Consider the following 20508-nt stretch of genomic DNA (forward strand, 5'->3'; position numbering starts at 1 on the left):
TAGTCTCTGGATTAACATGGAACCTTAGAAAGTGCTCACCTTGTTTATCAGACAATGAATATGTTTGACAAATGTACAAGTATATTTGATGAAATGGATTGTTTTGGAGGGAAACCTTAATGAAGAATAGGCCTATATTTTAAAATGACTACCTGGAGAACACTGTTGAGTAGCCCCCCCACACTTTTTTTTTTTTTTTGACCTTTTTTGCACGAGGGCCAAGGCAGTGGGAAAAAAATGTTTATGAGCCATATTTTTCTTTCCAGTCAAAATAAAAATAGTTCCGTGACCTATAGGGGAAGTGTTCTTAGTATACACTAGAAGTCACTGAAGAAATTCATACTGCCTTTCAGTGGCTAAAATGTTAATACTGGGGCATATAAGCTCAGAGGGGCTGTGCTTATCTCATTGTACCCCTGAACCATCCTAGAAAAGATTTGCCATCATTGCTAATTTGCATACAGGATAACCCAGGCCCAGAAAGAAGTGGCTTGCCTCACCTGGTGAGGTAGGTGAGCTAGCTATAGCTTCTGCATATATACAGAACTACAGAAGTTAGAGATCCCTGGTGGCACTGTGGTTAAGAGCTTGACTGCTAACCAAAAAGTTGGCAGTTCAAATTCACCAGCTGCTCATTGGAAAACCTATGGGGGCAGTGCTGTTGTGTTCTCTAGGGTCGCTATGAGTCAGAATCAACTCGATGGCAACGGATTTGGGTTTTTTTCATATAGAAGTTACTGGTCTCGTGTGCTGCAGGAGTGAAGATACTCATTTCGTTTGATGTGACACTGAGCACCATCATGGCTAGATATAATGCTAGGGTTGGGGATACAGAAATGGGAAAAAAAAAGACCCCTCTTTCCATACACACCCCTAATCTGGGGCTCCTGTTTTAGGATCACCTCTGTGCATGGGCAGCTTGCTGGAGCTTTGGCACTGCTCGTCTCCTGGGCGATCCCTTCTGTCACTCCTGTGCCTCCTTTCCTGCCAGGCTGGAGTGTTCTTGCCTGGGCAAAGCAGTTCTGCAAAGGCCCTTTTCTTACTCCTAATAGTTGCTCTGTACGGCTGGTTGGTTTGTTTTGTTTTGAACCTAATCCTTTTGTATTATTTGAACAAAAATTCAATTAAATTGCTGCCTCTGTAAAGAGTAACTACCCCCTTTTGCAACTTACATAGCATCTTGCTGTGGTCAGTGTCTGTCTGAACTTGTCATAATTCTTCCTTAGACTAAATTCTGAGGGCAAGGACAGTGCCCTCCACTGTGATCAGATAGCACTGCTAATGCTTCAGGAATTGAAATGAATTGAATAAGGATGAGAGTTACCTAACAAATACTATCCTGGGTCTAGAAAACCATCATAGAATGAAGTGACCCTGGGATAGAGTGTGCACTTTCAAAACTACTTGAAAATTCAACTGCTCTTCAAAAAAAAAAAAGAAAAAAATTATTATTTTTTTTTTAAATAACTGGTTGGCGCGGATAGAGAACCAAATAAAATAGAAAAACATGCAATTTCCAAGTAATTGTCATGCATCTTCCTCGTTTCAGCTGTTTTATCATAAGCTGTTTTTGTTGTTGGCTGCTGTTGAGTTGACCCTGGATTCACGGCCACTCCTTGCACAGTGGAACCGAGCACTGCCCAGTCCTTCACCATCCCCATGATTGGTTGTGGATCAGACCATTGTGATCTATAGGGTTTTCATTGGCTGATTTTCAGAAGTAGATCACTAGTCCTTTCTTCCTAGTCTTAGTTCGCAGACTCTGCTAAAAGCTTTACAACATCTTAGCAACAGGCAAGCCTCCACTGATAGACTGGTAGTGGCTGTGCATGAGGTGCATTGACTGGGAATTGAACTCATGTCTCCCACATGAAAGGCAAGAATTCTACTAGTAAACCACCGAAACTAGCAGACCTTATATGCTTAGTAGAGGGGGAGAGAATTGAAAGTGCTTATAAAGATGTCAAAGTGATACATTTCGTGTGGCCCAATTCATCCTTCCCAGACAGTAGTTTGATGTATAAATCAGATATTTTCCTAATTTTCATCATGAAAGCTGCAAATATGTATTTGAGGGTTTAACAGGGCAAAGTACCTATTAGAAATCTTGCACACAGACCTCCTTTGTTCTGTTATTTTCATTGATAGAAATTGAGATGCCTGCATCAGTTGTTTTTGGTTTTTGCTAAAATCTCTAATTTGATGATATTTTACTTTTTTAAAAATCTCTATCTCCACTGAGATGAAATTAGGAAAACAGGACCTATAGAATGAAGCCCTCTCGAATCTTTATTAAGATTTTTCATGGTGCTTTTTATATCCATAATGCTTTGTTCCCACAGAAATAGTACCCTTTGTTTACAGGAAAAAGAGCTGTGTTTTCTTTTCCTTCAAAGATACCCAAATAAAGAACCTCCCACCCCCACCCCTTGTCCTTTAAAATCTTTATCCCCTTTTACATTTAGTAGTGTGTATGTTCTGGGCTTTTTCAAAGTCAACTGATACCTTGTAGGTTGAATTTTTCTAGATTAGTTTGAAGGTAGGGCTACTCATCTCGTTTGCCTAAATATTGCTGTGTAGTTGCTCTGAAAGCTGGGTCTGATATGGACTAACAATTGACTTGAACAATCTGGGGCCATGTTTGTCTGCTTGTCAGCTTGTCATCACTGTCAGCTTGTTTAGGGGGAAAGACTGAAGAGTTAGTTCTAGGATTGGGTATTATTCATCAAGGCTTCGTTTTCTATGCCTTATTCCCCCTTAAGCACCTCGTTAGCTTTCATCACAGATGCCTTTTAGGGGAAAGGGCAACCACATGGGCAGTGAAGATGGAGAAGAAGTAACATTTTAATGTTACCTTTATAGATTTTCTTTCCCTTGCTCTGTTCTCATCCTTCTCAGCTGCCTAAAAAAGTTTAAGGAGTACTCACATTTCTATGAGAGATCTGTACATTTCAGTTGGAAAATGGAATTAGGTATACTTTTTAATAGTCATATAAATAGTACAAAGACCCATCAGCCCACCAGACTTCTTCCCAGAAAATGTACAGGACAGGAAATGATATTAAGTAGACTTTTTTGTTACTCTGTTTGGGTAAGGATCTGTTAAATCCTTACCTAAGGCTCCTAGCAATTCTGAGTGCAAGGTTGGTTGTCCATTTTCAGAATGTTTAGGTCCGGTGGAGTATCTTCTGTGCCTCCTAGCGTTTTTTCTGTGAATTATAAAATTACATTTGGGAAATAAAGAAAAAATCCTTGTTTGTCCCATTATAGTAATACAAGCACTGTAATCATTTTTGCATATAGCTGTGTTGCATTGCATGCATTGCAGACTTCTGAACACTCACCTGTACTGCTCTACCCTCCCCCATCCCACATCCTGTTTTCCCTCTCATGGAGTGAGCTTGAGAGATGGGGATGTGGTTCCTTCAGCTTTATTCGGTCTGTTTCTTAGCTTCTCTGAGGGTGAGTATCCAGTGTGCTGGCTGTGATCCTAGTGTTTACAGTGATGTATTTTTCATACATTGTGGCCCTTAAATGCAAGCCAACCTCTTTATCTGGTGTCAACTGAAGTAAAAGTGATCTGTTGCAATGCTAGAGGAAAAATTGGCTGTGTTGGACTTAACCTATGTTGAGAGATGGTATGTTGTTCTTCACCATGGGGTCTTCAGGTATGATTTTGACAATGCATGCTTTTCATCTCACGTGCTGACTTTTGTCTCTAACCTCTGAGTTAGATGTGACATCAATGAATTTAATTCCAGTCCTTTTCCCTATCTACATTTTACATAATTGTCTTCAAGGGTGTGTTTATTTTTAAAGCTTATACTGTAAGTATCTTTCCATATTGCTCCATAATTTTGTATAACTATCTTTTACAAAAAGACTTTAGTTCTTGTCTTTTTAGAAGAATTTTTTTAGCCAGTATAGTCAGCCCAAAGAGTAAATGCTTTCTAACTTGCCTACTTGGACCTACTTGCAATGGTTTTGCCATAGATATTTTCGAATAGGAACTATTTAGAACTGTTTTACTACTGGAAATCCTGCTGGCATAGTGGTTAAGTGCTACGGCTGCTAACCAAAAGATCGGTAGTTTGAATCCACCCGGTGCTCCTTGGAAACTTTATGGGGTGGTTGTACTCTGTTCTGTAGAGTCGCTATGAGTCGGAATTGACTTGATGGCGATGGGTTTTCTTTTGGTTGTACTACTAATTTCAGTATTTCTTAACTATAGACATGTTCTCAGCTGTGCTCAGGCTTGTGAGATCCAATTGCGTAGTAATTGGGCTCTGTAGAGTTTGGAATTCAGACTACTTAAATGAGTCCAGGATCTTGGTAAAGGGTAAGAGGCTGTAGAGTGTAGTTGTTAGTAGCATTAATTTGGATCTGGACTACCTGGGTTTGAAGTCTAGTTTTGCTTCTTACCGTTGAGGTGACCTTGAACAAATTACTTATTCTTTCTTTCCCTGCTTCACTGTGGGTAATAAGGGGTTAATAGTATTTAACTTATATGGTGGTTTTGAGGATTAAGTTAGTATATGTAAAGTATTTAGAATAAAGCCTTATACTAGCAACTGCTATATAAATGTTACTTAGCAGCAGCATCATTAATATTATATGTTGGCCAGTCCTGAAAATCCTTATAGTAAACCATGAGTCTTGAACACACAAAATGCCTGGAATCAACACTGGGTCCTTTTTTTTTTTTTTTTTTTTTTTTAAATAAGTTTTGGACATTAGAAGTTAACCTTAAATTTCTGTTCTTGTTTGATAACTAAGTTCCAGGTAGAAGAAATTGACTATTGGGCTTGTGAGTTTCATATTAAATCGGAAGTGCATTGTTAACATGTAGTACTGCAGAGTTGATGTACAGAGATGCTATCAAATGCTCTTAATGTTTTCTACAGACTGTATCTTTTCCCTTCTAGTGTGCTTAGTATCAAAGTCTGTCCTTGAGCAAAGTATGAATGTTATTGTGAATCTTCTCCACCTCTGTCCATGTATTCCGTGGGTTCCTCTGAGCCACTGTAGGTACTTCTTTAAGCACAGAAAGGAAATTCAGGGCTTTGCCACCTTGGTGTTAGTTCCCTGTGTTTTTCATTTGGCAACTATGGAGAGGGTTTCTTTCCACACACCTGGACACTCCTTTGAGATGTTCTGTAGAAGTAATCAACACACTTGAGAGTTCGCCCATTATTCTGGGCTAGCCCTTTGTGACTGTGGACATGTATTTGAGTATTTGCAGTAGATATTTGGTGATAAAAGGCATCTTAGTTGCTTCTGCTGTTCTACAGCGTTTCCCAAGAATGTTCTGAGCCATTTATAAAATTTATGTATCAGGTGTTCAGAGTTGATACAAGAAAATTCTCTTGAAAGCAGTTAGTGACAAAACCATTTCCATCGTTAGTAGGGTATATACAAATACATACGCTGTTTCTCTAAAGTAGATTTAATTTTTCAAATAGATTGATTTTGTGATAAATTTAAACAGAAGTTGGAGGAATTAGTTTTAATCTATGCTGATCAGAGCTGTGAAACTAGGATAGAGAATTGGTCAGCCTAAGGTGGTGCTGAGATTTCTAGTAGCCTTCATTTCTTTTTCCTGATCAGTTCCTAAAACTCAAAGCAAGGATCAACCTATATCATTACAACATTTCATAATGAACTTAAGAGTATTTGACAAATTTACAATCAAAGCTTTATTACTATGTAATAAGACATTTCAGGCCATTCATTCCATGTGACAAGGAATCCAACCTATCACCAACTTTAATCTTTTTTTCCTTAGGTTAAGCTTTTTTATTGCCCTGGTTTTTTTGTTTTGTTTTGGTTTTTTGTTTTTTGTGTGGGGGCTTTGATGCCTTGAAGGAGCCCTGGTACCACAGTGGTAAAGGACTCGGCTGCTAACCAGAAGGTTGGCGGTTCAGACCCACGAACCACTCTATGGGAGAAAGATGTGGCAGTGTGCTTCCTTAAAGATTTATAGCATTGGTAATCCTATGGGGCAGTTCTACTCTGCTCTGTAGGGTTGCTGTGAGTCGGAATCGACTCAACAGCGGTGGGTTTGGTGTTCGTTTGATTGTTTTGATGCCTATTTCAGTGATACCAGTTTCCTATTTTACATACTTTGTGCTCTAAATTGTCATAGGTTTTGTGTTGTTTCTCTTTCCCTAAGTTTTGAACAAATCACACTTTTTTCTTGGTTTTTCACTTGCACAGCATCACTCTTAGAGATAAGGTTCTTTATCCTATGAGGCAGTGGAGAAAGAATGGAAGCCATTTGTGCAGCATTGCATCAACAAGTCTGTTTTTGTAGTCGTGTAGTGGCGGTACCAGGGAAATTATAGGATGGGTTAGTATTAGAGTTCAGCAACCTGTAAATCCTTTGACTTCCCATTCTCATGGGTCATGAGAGCCACAGCCTATGCTGCAAATGACATTTGCTCAGGAGAGAGGTGAAGGGTATTTTATAACTCCAATGGTATATACAGTTTTTGAACATGGCTTGATTGCTAACAACTGCTGTATCCCATTTTACCCCACCACCAGTCTTTGTGCATAAGCACAATTTTGGAACCAACTATTTGTACTTAATTATGCTTTTACACCTTCTTCCTTTCATAAAGATTTTAGCTGGCTTATGACTTGAGTTGAAACGAGGAAAAAAAGAGGAGACCTGAAATGGTCTGTCCCCTGCCAACCAGAAGCCTCCTGTGGTATCCAAACAGAATAGTTGCCTCAGTGTATCAGCACTTCTGTCTTTGAAGGTGGTTTCTGCTTAAAAAGTGGTGACTCTGTTAGCATAGCTTTGGGATAAATTGCTTCTCCCTCTTCTCTCAGGATATGCTTTTTTCCAGATATTTTCCTGCTCTTATTGACTCTGTTTTTCCAGAAGATTCAGCCTATGATTAAAATGTTTCGGGTCCCCACTTGAACTTTCTGTGGGATTACCCAATCCTGGGACACCCTTGCCGGATCATCAGTGCTAAAGAGGGCAAAGGATCTTCTTGGTTTATAGAAAAAGTCATTTTGGAATAAATCTCAAAGTCCAGAAACATCCAGTCTTTCTTCATTGTTTTTTCTATTTGGAGTAGCAGCTTTGCCTAGTGTAGGGGAGGGAGGGGCTAGTTGGGAGGGCTTGCATTTAAGGGGTTCAGAAGCAGGGGGTTTAAGTGTGTCTTTTGTGTTTGCAAGGCACTAACACCACTCCCGTCTGTATTTAAATGCTGTCCCCAGGTTACGACTATGGCTATGTCTGCGTGGAGTTTTCACTCTTGGAAGATGCCATCGGATGCATGGAGGCCAACCAGGTTGCTTTATACTTCGGTCAAATGATGCTGGAAGGATATATTTTTTATGTATGGGGAGGGGGGGTTTCAAATGATTTCACTTTGGAAAGGTAGGAGAAATCCATCTTTGGAGCATACCACATTCCAACCAAAAAGCAGTTGTGAGGAGAAACTTAAAATTTGAGTCTGGGAAGGTTTCTCTAGAAGAGTTAATGGGTACAGAGTATATTTTTAAAACTAGAACCCAATTGCAGTTGGACTAGATTCCAAAGACAGTAGATGGGAAAAAATGACAGATCTGGAGTGCTTCCCTTGGAATGTGACTGAGATGGAGATCCTGATGGAGATCCTGTGACCCAAGGAGCTGCCTGGCACAGGGATTCTAGCTCAGTACTTACACCCGGACCTAGGGTGAAGTCCACTGATGGCAACTCCCATGGCACTCAGGTCCTGCCTGCATGTGCCACTTTCGCAAGAGGGCCATCAGGGAGGAGAGAGGTTCAGATTGCTCGTGTCTATTGCATTTATCATTGTTCTTTGCCAGTTGGAGTTGTGTACTCAAGTCCTTGGCTGCATATAGTCAGAGCTGGTGAATCTGAATCTGTTCTTACATTTGAACCATCTAGAGGTATTCAGCTTGCCACTAGTCCTGTCATTTGGGTCTTTAATTGAACCCTGTCTGGTAGTTTTGGGGAAGGATTACTAATGGATAGAATCCTTCTTGTCATGGTGTTCCCGTTGAAAAATTAGTTTTCTCTCTGGTGCTTCCATTTCTCTATCTGTAAGGTGGGAAAAGGAAGCTTAGTGGTGTAGTTGGATTTTTATGTAACCACTGCCTGTACTTAACAGTGCAAATGCAGTGAGCCAGAATCTTAAAGAAGGCTCTGCCAGAGAAGAGTACTATTACCTGAAAACTCTTCCTCTTTTGTAGCCTAATGCCCTTTCATCGGCTTCGTTTCGCTCAGCATGGCTCATTACACTTACCCTTTTCTGTCCTTTGGCCGTGTTCTCCCTTTGTGGGTATGGAGATGACTTGCTGTCAGTGTTGGAAGCAAGCACTAATTAGAGGAAACTTTCATGAATCCATAGCTGTTAGTATTATAAACACCGCCAGGGCCTCAGAGAGTGATTGGGTTAGGACCATATCCCTTGAATTTGGCAGGCTTCTCGTAGACTGATTTGCCCAGTGTATGTCGTTGAGTCGGTCATTTAATAAACACGAATTATGTGCCAGAAACTGTGCTACCTGCCAACTTTGGGAAGGAAGAATGAAGGTCCCAATCTGTATGCGTATAATCGATTCCATTCTGACAATCTGTCCTAATTTGAGAATGCTCATTTAATTCATAAGTATCTTGTTCTTTTCAGTTAATAGTCATTAAGGCCTGGGTCACTTTACTAAAAACAGTGAGTGCTGGAAACGTAAGTGGAAGAGCCAAACACCAGTACTACCTCTTAACTGCCCTTTCCCTCCACCCCAGCAAAAAATCCTGCCTAAAGTATCCCTCCCCCTAGAGAGTGGTCTTAAATAGAACTTGGGCAGCCTTCTTTAAAAGCAAGGCTATTTGTAGACAGGTCTTCTATTGGAGCCACATCTGGGCAAATGCTCATTTGCTCAAGCAGTGTGATGAGGAGTGACTTACAGATATCCCTGAAGCTTGATCCTTGCCCGGTGAATGGGACACCAGAACAAAGCAGGAGCAAGGCCAGAATTCTTCCAAGCGTTAGATAGTTTTTGACAGGTAGCCATCCTCATGCATAGGGTACTATGTGGCGCTGTGTGCAAGAGTACAAGTAAGAGACAGCCCCTACCTTCTAGAACTTTATAATCTCAGACCAAGAAAGATGAAAGCTTATATGGTACTCATGGATCACCTAAGGAGTTCTCTCATATAAACTTCAAATTTTTGTCTGATCTCATTTTCAATATCCACTGGAGTTATTCCTTAATAAAACATCGTACATATCCTTATTCTTATTGTGTCAATCCCATTTTCTAGATTTTTATTCTCCCTTTGGCCATGGGACAGAGGGCATACTGCTAGCATTGCCACACAACAGAATCTACTCTTGCTGAACTGCACAGACTACATGATCCATTGAGCATTCTCTTAATAATCTTTAACACAACTCAGGGTGTGTGCAAGTCTTTTTGATGGAAAAAATTTTTGAGAATGGAATCTCCAGGGGAATTGTTTTCTATTGTGGTAAAATATGCACAAAATAATACTTAAAACTGTTTTATCCAGTTTTAAGCATACAGTTGAGTGGCATTAAGTACATTCACAGTGTTGTGTATCTATCACCAATCACCACCATTTCTAGAACATTTTCATCATCTTAATCTGGGAAAAGTTTTGTACTTTGATAGTATAGCGTAGAAAAGAAGAGTACAGATTCTGGAGTCAGATGTTACTTCCTACCTAGATTACCTCAGGCAAGTTTTTTTAACTTCCCTCAGCCTCAGTTGCCTCTGTAAGAGGGATGATGCCAGTACCTACTGCATGGGGTCCTGATGTGAATTAAATGTAGCTGCTATGTGCCAGGTATCTTTCTGGATGCTGGGGATATAAGAGTGAACAAAACAGACTATAACTTCTGTTTTAATGGAAAAAGAAGATCAGAAGCAAGTAGACAGAAGTAATACAATATATGATAGTGCTAAATACTGTAAAGAAAATGAAGCAGAGTATTGAGAGAATGTGGGATGGGGGCAGTTTTAGACAGGGTAGTTGGCAACGCTTCTTGAGGAATGACATTACTTTTGAGCAGTGACTTTTGGTGAATAATATATGTAGAATACCTGAAATTAGATGATTATCTCCTCCTGCTCCACCATGTGACAAGTAATTTCCAGTCCGAATTCTAGGAAAATAATTTATTTTTATATCTGGAGTTCATGAAAACTATTTCTTTAAGGAAATGGATGTGGATCAAACTCTGACACAGTAGTTCAGAATCTTACGAGAGACATAAGAATGTGAGAAGTCTCGACTCCTCAGAGTGAATAAAGCAAGTTTTTGTGGAAGATGAAATGTCAGTCTAGTCACTCATTTTCCTTCTCCTCCAAGTTTTACTTACAGGCCAGATTGGTACAGATTCCCAGTCACCAGGATCTGCTGGGCACCTTGGAGTCAAGTCCACACGAGTGTGTGTATACTTAGGAGGAGGTTTCTGTTGAATCCTTTTGAGTTTATTTTTTCATAACCTTTGTTATTGTGACTCTTAATGTGAATATATCTTTATTTTATCATTGACTATACTTGGAGGTCTAGTGGGAAGGAAATCAAAGAGCCTTCTGCTGGCTTGCTTCATTAAATATTGTGGGTTGTGTGTGCTTTAGTGAGGTTACACGGGACAATAACCGAGGCCACTCCAGTCCTTTCCCAGCACCTGTGTGGAGGCATCAGTACTGAGCATTGTGGCAGGAACACCCATCAGGGCATCACTTAGCCAGCAGCTGTCTGTTTGGGAAAGTATTTCCAACAGAGGTCTATCAGATCATACCTTCTCCATCTCTGACTAGGAGAAGGGGACAGCCAGTGGACACTGAGGCAGAGCCTTTCATTCTACCCCTAAAGTATTTCTAGCAATATTGTATGCCCTTGGCATTCTTCTTTGTTGTCCAAGCCCCTGGGGATTGAAGAAGAATATCATCTCCTTTTCTCTGTGTGTGCCGTTGCACTGGGATTGGGATGGTTAGGGAAATAGAAGTATTGTATTAGACTGTTAGACTACCAGTTCCTTTCAGTGGTTGTCCAGTTATGAGTACTAGACTAGCTCTGTCAAGCTGTTGCCATTTGGTCTGCAGGTATGAGGCGTTTTATTTTCTCCTACTTCATTCTTAAATTTGCAGGTTTAATGTTTGTTGCATGCTCCTCTTTGGCTAAGTATTCACTAAAATGCCCTCCTAAAAGATAGCTCTAGAAGAATTCATTTGTCTGGAATTTTCACTCAACTTTCTTGGCATCATTGGTCTTCTTTAGCTAAGGATGAGTTGATTATATGACAAAATCAGACTGATAATTACAAAGGATACTGTTAACACTTAACATGAAAACTTCAGACACAGGCTTTTATCTGATATGGGGGATGAATGCTGTGGAATACATGAAGTTTTATGAAATGGTGTTTTTTGTGTTAACAAAGTTAAGGGAGGTTGGATTACTGAAGATACCAGAATGGCCAGGATGTTTGTGAAGTTGTGCAAAGAAAGCCAGATCTTAAAAGTGGTTTCTCCTCGTGATTATAATTGGAGCAATAGGGAAAACTTGTGTTCTTGGGGATGGGAAGACTATTTGTGAGGCCATAGTGGAAAAACTGGCTGAAGACCCAGTTTGTTGGAAACTTACTCAAGTTGAAAGTAATGACATAAGACTGTATGAAATACTTCAGTACTTAAGATGTGTGCGTTTCAAGTAACAAAAACCCGATAATCTTTATAAATACCTACAAGGTTATGTTGTTGCCTAAACAACCCTTACTCCAAAATTGCGTCACTGAAGAGAAGTGGCATCTTGGCCAGAGCTCACTTGTATAACTTGTGGTTGACTTATGCCATTCTTCCTGGAAACTTCCATTTCAGTACCGCCTCCTGATTGCCCTCAGTAGAGACATTGGTGGGAAACAGGAAAATGCATTCAAAAATGAGCATAAACCAAGGGTTACTGAAGATACTCACAGGAGAGTTGGGATATTCAGAAGGATTAAAGATGATTTTAAGGATTGATGATTTGATTGTGCAGTTTGGTTATCCATCCAGCGAATGACTCTTGACTGGGCATGAGGCAGTATAACATAGTAGTTAAACTCAGGGCTCTGGAGGCAGTCCTCCTGGGGTTGCATACCTGCTCTGTCACCACCTACTGTGTAACTTGGGCAAATGGCTTAACCTCTCAGTGTCTGTGTCTTCACATACCTCTAGGGATTAAATGTAAAGTGATTAGAACTGAGTCTGGCACACAATAAATGTTGAATATATGCTTGTTATCATCATAACTTCTCACCTCACTGGAACAGAGTTTCAAGTTACCCCAACTCCAATCTTGGCTTCACAAAGCATGCAGCTAAAAGAGGATTTGGTGGCAGTGCCTGGGAGGATTTTTTTTTTTTCTTTTTTCTTTTTTCTTTTGCATCAGCAGTACTTCTCATTTAAACTATTGACATGTACTGTCAGGGGACTGCTTCCAGGCCACTTCAGGGATTTCTGTTGCCTTGGTCTTCAAATCTTAAGACTAAGAGAATCTCTTAAGAGAAAGGAGACATACAGCACCACATGTGGGGCATGGAGTACGATTCGACCACACTGGAAATCTAGCCTGTGACTTTAAAACTCTAAGCTCTGATACCCAGCCTCTGGCAAAGCCTCTCTCCAGTAACTGTAAGAGGTGCTCTAAACTGGATTCAAATAAACATTTATCATTTGACAGAGTTAAGGGGAACTTCCAGTATGTCTCCTGTGATGACGTTTATAATTATTTTTACCGTACGTAAACCATGGTACATTTCTATGGGTTGGGTAATTTAGTTCTTAATTTGTGCTGAATTGGAAATGTGCCTGTATATTTTAACCTTGGGCTTTGATGATGTCATGTCCCTCTTGAAGCTTGTATTTTTAGTTAATGTTTGACTTTGTATAAAAATGGGTTGTGTGTAGTGCTAATTTTCATAGTCTTGTGGCCTTTTGGAACTTACAGATGGTTATTAAAAAAGGATGCAGAATAGGTGTAATTCTAATTAACTAGCTCAGGAGTTACGCAAAAGCATGGTTCAATTTGTGATCTTATAGGTTTGGTTTATGACCTATATACCTTAAGACAGTATAGTGTTGGGAGCACAGAAAGGTTTAGTAATCCAGGCTTCATCACTTCCTAGCTTTTTTGTAATTTCTAAGTCACAGTTTCCTTGTCCATAAAATGGGGATAATCATAGTATCTACCTCAGAGCAGTTAATGAGGTTAGAGTACATAATGTAAGTGAAAAGCTTGGCATGGGCTAGCGCGTAGTAAAATGTGACTTGGTACCACTGGTCTCTGCTTAGTTGTACCAAGTCCTCCTTTTCCTGGGCTGAAGATTCAGAGATGCCTGACAAGTGGCAGCTCTGCTTTGGGTAACTCCCTCATGCCTGATCAGGGATTTATTTATTTATTTATTTATTTTTTGCAGTGATTTTAGATGGTGGTGGTAGTTCTTATTGGGAGGGGGATCCTGACATCTTCTTCCCCTTCTGCTCAACCATCAGACATTTGACAGTGTCTGGAGGCATTTTCAGTTTTTATACCTGGGAAGTGGGTAGAGGCAGGGAGGCTGCTATACATCCTACAGTGCACAGAACAGCTCCCACAACAAAGAATTATCACACTCAAAGTGTCAGTAGTGTCGAGGTTGAGAAATCCTGGTGTAAAGGGACAAGAGTTGTGGTTAGACAAAGAGAGGAGGACCCATTTACCATGAATTATTTTGTAATAAATCATCTTTCTCCTTACCTTCCTCTTGGTCCCAACAGAGGGGGAAGTGGTGGTGGGGTTGGGAGTGTAGTGAGAGTGGAGAACACAGCTCCTGCCCACCCTTCAGACTACCAGAGTCATAGCCTATCCTCTGCCCTTGGGGTAGAAGGTTTAAAGTGAGATCAATTTGATGTATGAACCAAAATAAGATTGGTTAAATAAGCAAAGGTGTCAAATTGTAATCAGTCTGAGATATCATTAAGGTAGTCTACTATCCAGCAGATGAGGATGGGGGTCAGTAGATCCCACACATTTGGTAGCAGTTACTGGAAAAACCAAACAAGTTGGATTTCTCAAAACAGATGGTACTTTACATGTCAGATACTTTTCTAGGGAAATCTTTAAATGTGGGTGCTGGTTTTCACAGCCCTGGTTATAGTGTATTAAACATTTGAAGTCTCTATTGGAACATCTTTTCATGGGGTTTATTTTAGAGGAAGGTTTTACAGAGCCATATGATTGGGACCAGTAAAAGAAACATACATTTTATCTTAATATAGTAGTGTTTTGCTGTAAATGAAACCTACGCTGTAATGGAATGTTGTGTAATACTGATTGGTCTGTCTGGAATCACAGGGGAAGTATCAAAAGCAACTCATTTTTTTGTAACACAGTAAATCCTAAGCACCTCCTCTGTGCGAGGCCCTGGGCTACGTGGTATACAGTTGTTAATGAATAAAATGAACATGTTTCCTTACGTTCTAGTGGGATGAGACTATTTAAAAGTTTTCAATTTTTTAAAAACTTTATTTTGAAATAATTTCACTTTTAAAAAGGTACAAAAATAGTAGAAAGAATTCCATATCTTCTTCATTCTTACCCTTCATAGTACAGTTATCAAAATGAGGAAATTATCATTGATCTGTTATTATCTAATCAACATAACTTTTCCAGATTTTTCCTGTTGCCCCAGTAATGTTCTTTTTCTGATCTAGAATCCAGTCTGGAATCACATGTTGCATTTAGTTGTCATGTTTCTTTTTTCTATGACAGCTCCTCAGTCTGCTTTCATGACCTTGGTACTTCTGAACAGTTCTGGCCAGTTATTTTGTAGGATGTCTCTCATTTTGGGTTTGTCTGATGTTCCCTTGTAATTAAATTCAGGTTATGTGTTTTTGGCAAGAATATCACAGGAGTGATGTTATGTCTTTCCCGATACATCATAGGTGGCACATGGTTCTGTTCATATTTAGTGATGTTAACTTTGGTCACTCTGTTAAGGTGGTGTCTCCCAGGTTTCTCCACTGTAAGGTTATTATTTTCTTCTTTGTCATTAATAAATATCTTCTGGGCCAGCTTTGAGATTATGAAAATATCCTGTTTCTCAGCATGCTTTTTTTTACTTACTAATTTTAGCATCCATTGATGATTCTTGCCTGTAACAGGTATTACTGTGGGATTTGTCTAATGGTAACTTTCTATTTTTATTTCCATTATTTTCCTTCTACATTTTTTGGAATTCTACTGTGAGCAAGAGCTGTCCCTTCTCCCTTATTTATTTATTTATTTAGTTAGTTATTTTTACCAGTGTAGATTAATGGATTTTTACTCTATGGTTTGTAATCCATTACTATCGTTATTTGTTTTGTTATTAAAATTGTCCTAGGTTTGGCCATTGGGAGTCTTTAAATTAGCTGAGTCCTGTTAGCATACCTCCATCTTTCTTCCTTTTTTTAAACCATTTCCATACTTTCTGGCATCACGAGCTGTTTTCAGACTCGTTCTGTACTTTTCCTGCTCCAGTCCTTGAGTCAGCCATTTTCGCATAGAGCCTAGGTTCCTTTTGTTGGAGAATGGTATTTAGAAACCAAGATCTGACACTAGGTATACTGATTGCTACAGGGGTGCCATTGTTTCTAGGCTCTCTCAGTGGACAGAACAAGAAATATATGTATACACATATTTATGTCTGTTTCTATATCTGTAGATGTGTGTATATACAGGTAGTCCCCAACTTAACGATGTATTTTTAGTTATGGTGAACCGCACTTATGACTGTCTGGTTTTTTTTTTTTTTTTTTGTAACATCTTTTCATCAGTAGTATGTACTACATACAATGTTAGCAGTGTATAATTTGCTAATGTTATCATTCTCATGCCAGCCTCTCCCCAAAAATAAAGATCTGATTTGTAAAGATATTGATAATAAAAGGCAATAATAATGACAACCAAAAAAAAGAGGTATTTGACTTATGTCAGAACTGACTTAACGACGGAATCGTTGGAACGGAACCCTGTCGTAAGTTGAGGATTACCCGTATATACTAAAAACCATAATTTCATGCTGGTATCTCCAATTCCAGTCAGACACCACCGAGTTCATTCTGGCTCTCCCTCTTTCCGTATTTAATTCCTTTTTCCAACAGTGAGAAACCAAGCCCTCACCTACAGTACATATACTTATATTTGCTCAGTCTTAGAGTATACATAAAGTAGTTTCAGAATTGTTAATTCATACCCCTGTGAAAAGCTAGAGTGCAGTGTTTAGATATAGTTCTTTTTGTGTGAAGGTCCCTTGGTAGCGCAAATGGTTTGCCTCTCGGCGACTAACTAAAAGGTTGGTTCAAACCCACCCAGCAGAACCACAGAAGAAAGGCCTGGCAGTCTCCTTCCATAAAGATTACAGTCAAGAAAACCCTATGGAGCTCAGTTTTACTCTGTAACACATGGGGTCACCATGAGTCAAATTCAACTGGACAACAATAGATCTTTTGTTTGTTTGTTTTTCTTTTTGTCTTTAGCCTTAGAATAAAAAACCAAACCCGCTGCTGTTGAGTTGATTCTGTCTCATAGGGACCCTGTAGGACAGAATAGAACTGCCCCATCGGGTTTCCCAGGAGCGGCTGGTAGATTCGAATTGCAGCCTTTTGGTTAGCAGCCGTAGCTCTTAAGCCTTAGAATATGTAGTCAAAATATCATTTTCCAAAGTTATTTAGGTTACTTCTTTACCACCCCACCCATTCTTCAGTGTGGTTATGTTATTCATTCTACTGTAGACAAAGAGGAAAATACAGGTTTAAAAAAAAAATCTCTGTACTGCTGTTAACACTTTGTTATATAGCCTTCCTGATTTTTCTATGCATATATCATCTGTAATCAATATATTTACAAAATAAGATAATCTTATACAAATGATTTATAACCTTTTCACTTCAAATATTGTAGAAGTCTTTCCTTCTCATTAAATACATTTTATCACATCACTTTTAATGTCTCTATAATGCTCCGTAGTATAGATTACCATGCTTTAACTAGTTCTTCATTTGACATTTTGAGGTTATTTCTTTACTATTTTAAACAATACTGTGATGAATATCCTTGTAGCTAAATAGTCACACATCCTTAATTACTTTAGAATTAATTCCTCAAAGTAGACTTGCAAGATTGAGAGGTAGCATATTTTTATGACTTCGTAAATGTAGTCAAATTGTCATCGAGAAATTCCGATTTACTCGTTCATCAGAGTTGTTTGAGAGTACCGGTCTTCTCTGCATCCCAACCAGTGCCAGGTGTTATTTAACAAAATACTTGTACTGGATAGTTGTGCACGATATTTGTTGCTGTATTCTCTACTTTTCTATCTGTTTGAAATTTTTCATTATATTTTTTCAAGTATTGCCAGTCTGGTGAAAAGGAATGTTTTAATTTGTCTGTCTTAAGTTATTAGTGAGGTAGAATATTTTTACATTTGATTGCTAGCTATTTGTATTTCTTAATATATATTCAGCTTGCTGGTCCTTAATATGTATTCAACCAAAAGTGAAGAAACCATGACATCTTAGCCTGTTAGTCTTAAGGTAGATAGGTACATTTCAAAGATACAACTCTTTGAAATGTTGAAAATAAATACATTACCTGAATATGAGATGAACTTTACAAAAATTTATCCATCAAAGAGAGAATCTTTTTTTTTCAAGTTCTTATGAAGTCTTCGCTGTTCTAGAGAGTTTTCTCAGTTACTTATTTTGAACCACAAACTTAATTTGAGGAAGATACATTAGTCAGTTACCTCAATCCACACTAGTTTTGAATGGTTATAGAAGTCAACTTTATAGAATCTGTTTAAAAAAAAAAGAGGGAAAGAAATTTAACACAAGTTCAATAATTATTCTAGGGTTATAATCTCATAAATAAAATGTTGGATGGCATTTTAATAAAACAAGTATTCAAATTTGCTTAAAGGACCAATGAAAGAGTTGGCTATTATAATACTACGTTTAAGAGTACTTATGACTTAGGGTAAACTTCTCCACAATGGCATTACTCACATATTCAAAACATGCTCTATTGTAAGCAACTTAGGTGGCAATTAAAGTGACCTGCTGTAGAAAACTGCTAGATAACCTGAAATGGCTCTACAGATGATAGTCCTGATGGCAAAGCAGCATGTGAAGAGCGTGAATACAATAGACTCATGGAGTATACAAATGGAAAAGAGCAATATTTCTAAATCATTATTTTTCTTTTGAAGTGTTGCATACATACTGAAAAGAGCACAAGATCATAAATGTACTGCTCATGGAATTATCACAAAGTGAGCGCACTGTGTCAAGAAACAGAACATTGCCAGTTCTCCAGAAGCCGTTCCTGCCCTTCTAGTCGTTATCCTTTCTACCCTTCCCAAACGTGCTACTGTCCATAGAGTACTTTGACTTGCTTTTGAGCCTTATATAAGTGGAATCACACTTTTTATACAACTCATATAAATAGAATCACATTTTTATATGACATTTGTACTTAGTATTGTTTTTGAGATTCATCTTGGTGTAACTGCAGTATGCTCATTTTCATTGCTGAACAGTTTTCCAGGTTAGGAATATACCACAATTGATTGATTGGTTCTAATGTTTGACCGTGATAGACGTGTGTTATTTTCCATTTGGGACTTTTTCCAATGATGCTACTATCAAAATTGTTATTTTTCTTGGTAACTAGGTGTACTCATTTCTGTTAATATACACCTGTGAGTGGACTTGTTGGATTTGGTATGTATCTTTAACCTGTTGTCTAGTAGTTCAAGCTTTTATTGATTGCTGCCTAAATACAGTCATTCAGTAGCTATTATCTCTTACTATGTTTATGTGCCTGCCAGTGTGTAGGCATTCGGAATACAGCAGTAATTAAGACCAGTTACTTTATTTTGTAATTTAAATGTTTAAGACCAATTAAATTAATAAATGTAAGTAGACATTAAACTACTTTATTCATATCCCTAAAAGTTTATTCATTCTGGGTGGTCAGGTGGGGCCACCTTTTTGTTGGGAAAATGGATGTCCCCTTCTATTCAGAGTCCTCTTATTTTTTGGTGTATGTGGTAATTGAGAACCAGACCTTTGAGCAGAATTGAGGAGTGATAGGGAACATGAGTGTGGTAGTGGTGTGTACAGTTAGAGAAAAGGCTCACTAAGTGGCTTTCAGGGGGGCAGGTTAAATGAGGCTTATCTGGGCCAGGTGTGACAGATAGGGAGGAATGAAATAACTGAATGTCTGCTTTGGCAGTGGTCTTGTAGACCTGAAAGCTTTCTGTTTGTTTGTTTTGATTAAGGCATAATTCACATACCATAAAATTCACCCTTTTAAAGTACACAGTTTAGTGGTTTTCAGTTTATTCACAAAGTTGTGCAACTATCATCACTGTCTTAATTCTAGAACATTTTCATCACCCCCAGAAGAAACCTGGAACCCATTAGCAGTTACTTCACATTTCCCTCCACCCTCCACTCCCAGCCCTTTGTTGTTGTTCGCTATGGTAGAGTCAGCCTCTGACTCAGGTCAGGGTGACCCCATGTACAACAGGAAGACTAGGCAACCACTAATCTACTTTCTATCTCTATAGATTTGCCTATTTTGGATATTTCATATACATGGAATCATGCAGTATGTGTTTGTGTGTGTGTGTTATGGGCCTCTTCACTTAGCATAGTGTTTTCAAAGTTCATCCATGTTGTAATATGAATCAGTATTTCATTCCTTTTTATAGTTAAATAATTCGATTGTATGGATATACCACGTTTTTGTTTATCCATTCTTCAGCCAATAGACATTTGGGTTGCTTCTACTTTTGGCTATTTTGAAAAGTACTGCTTAGGAACATTCATGTACGAGTTTTTGTATATACATATATCTCAGTTCTCTTGGGTGTATACCTAGGAGTGGAAATGCTATAGCTTTCTCTTTTTGACCAGGAACTTACCTCAAATGGGAGTGGTATATAGTGTTGAAAACATGGAATACACAGAGTCAGAATTCCCATGTTTCAGTTCTGATTTAGAAATTCGTACTGCCATTTTGAATTCTCCCTTGGGCTATGGGTGTTTTTTTTTTACTTTTTAAAATTTTATTTTATTTTATTTTTTTTATTGTACTTCCGGTGAAGGCTTACAGAACAAATAGTTTCTCATGAAATGGTAGTACACATATTGTTTTATGATATTGGTTAACAACCCCATAACATGTCAGCCCTCTCCCTTCTCGACCTTTTTTTTTTTGGTGAAAACATACATAGCCAAAGATACACTGTTTCAAAAGCACAGTTCAGTGACATCGACTATGCTCTTCCAATTGTGCTGCTATTCTCACTTTAGATGAAGGCTTACAGAACAAAATAGTTTCTCATTTAATAGTACACATGTTGCCCTATGTGGTTAACAACCTCACAACATATCAACACTATCCTTACTCAACCTTGGGTTCCCTATCACCAGCTTCCTTGTCCC

General features: G+C 38.6%; 1 protein-coding gene across 5 annotated transcripts in view; it reads left to right on the plus strand.

Moving 5' to 3' along the window:
• The window catches only part of RBM6 (RNA binding motif protein 6), a 105430-nt gene that overhangs the window by 36516 nt on the left and 48406 nt on the right, over positions 1–20508 (plus strand). For 4 of the 5 annotated variants that reach the window (XM_023727002.1, XM_023727008.1, XM_023727007.1 and 1 more), the window contains one exon: positions 7234–7307. The exons of the other annotated variant lie outside the window; for it this stretch is intronic. In XM_023727002.1, the coding sequence (XP_023582770.1) occupies positions 7234–7307 (74 nt within the window). The remainder of the gene's footprint in view (positions 1–7233; positions 7308–20508) is intronic. 5 annotated transcript variants of the gene reach the window in all.

Source organism: Trichechus manatus, unplaced genomic scaffold, assembly GCF_000243295.1.
Source record: "Trichechus manatus latirostris isolate Lorelei unplaced genomic scaffold, TriManLat1.0 scaffold00001, whole genome shotgun sequence".
Lineage (NCBI taxonomy): Eukaryota > Metazoa > Chordata > Mammalia > Sirenia > Trichechidae > Trichechus > Trichechus manatus.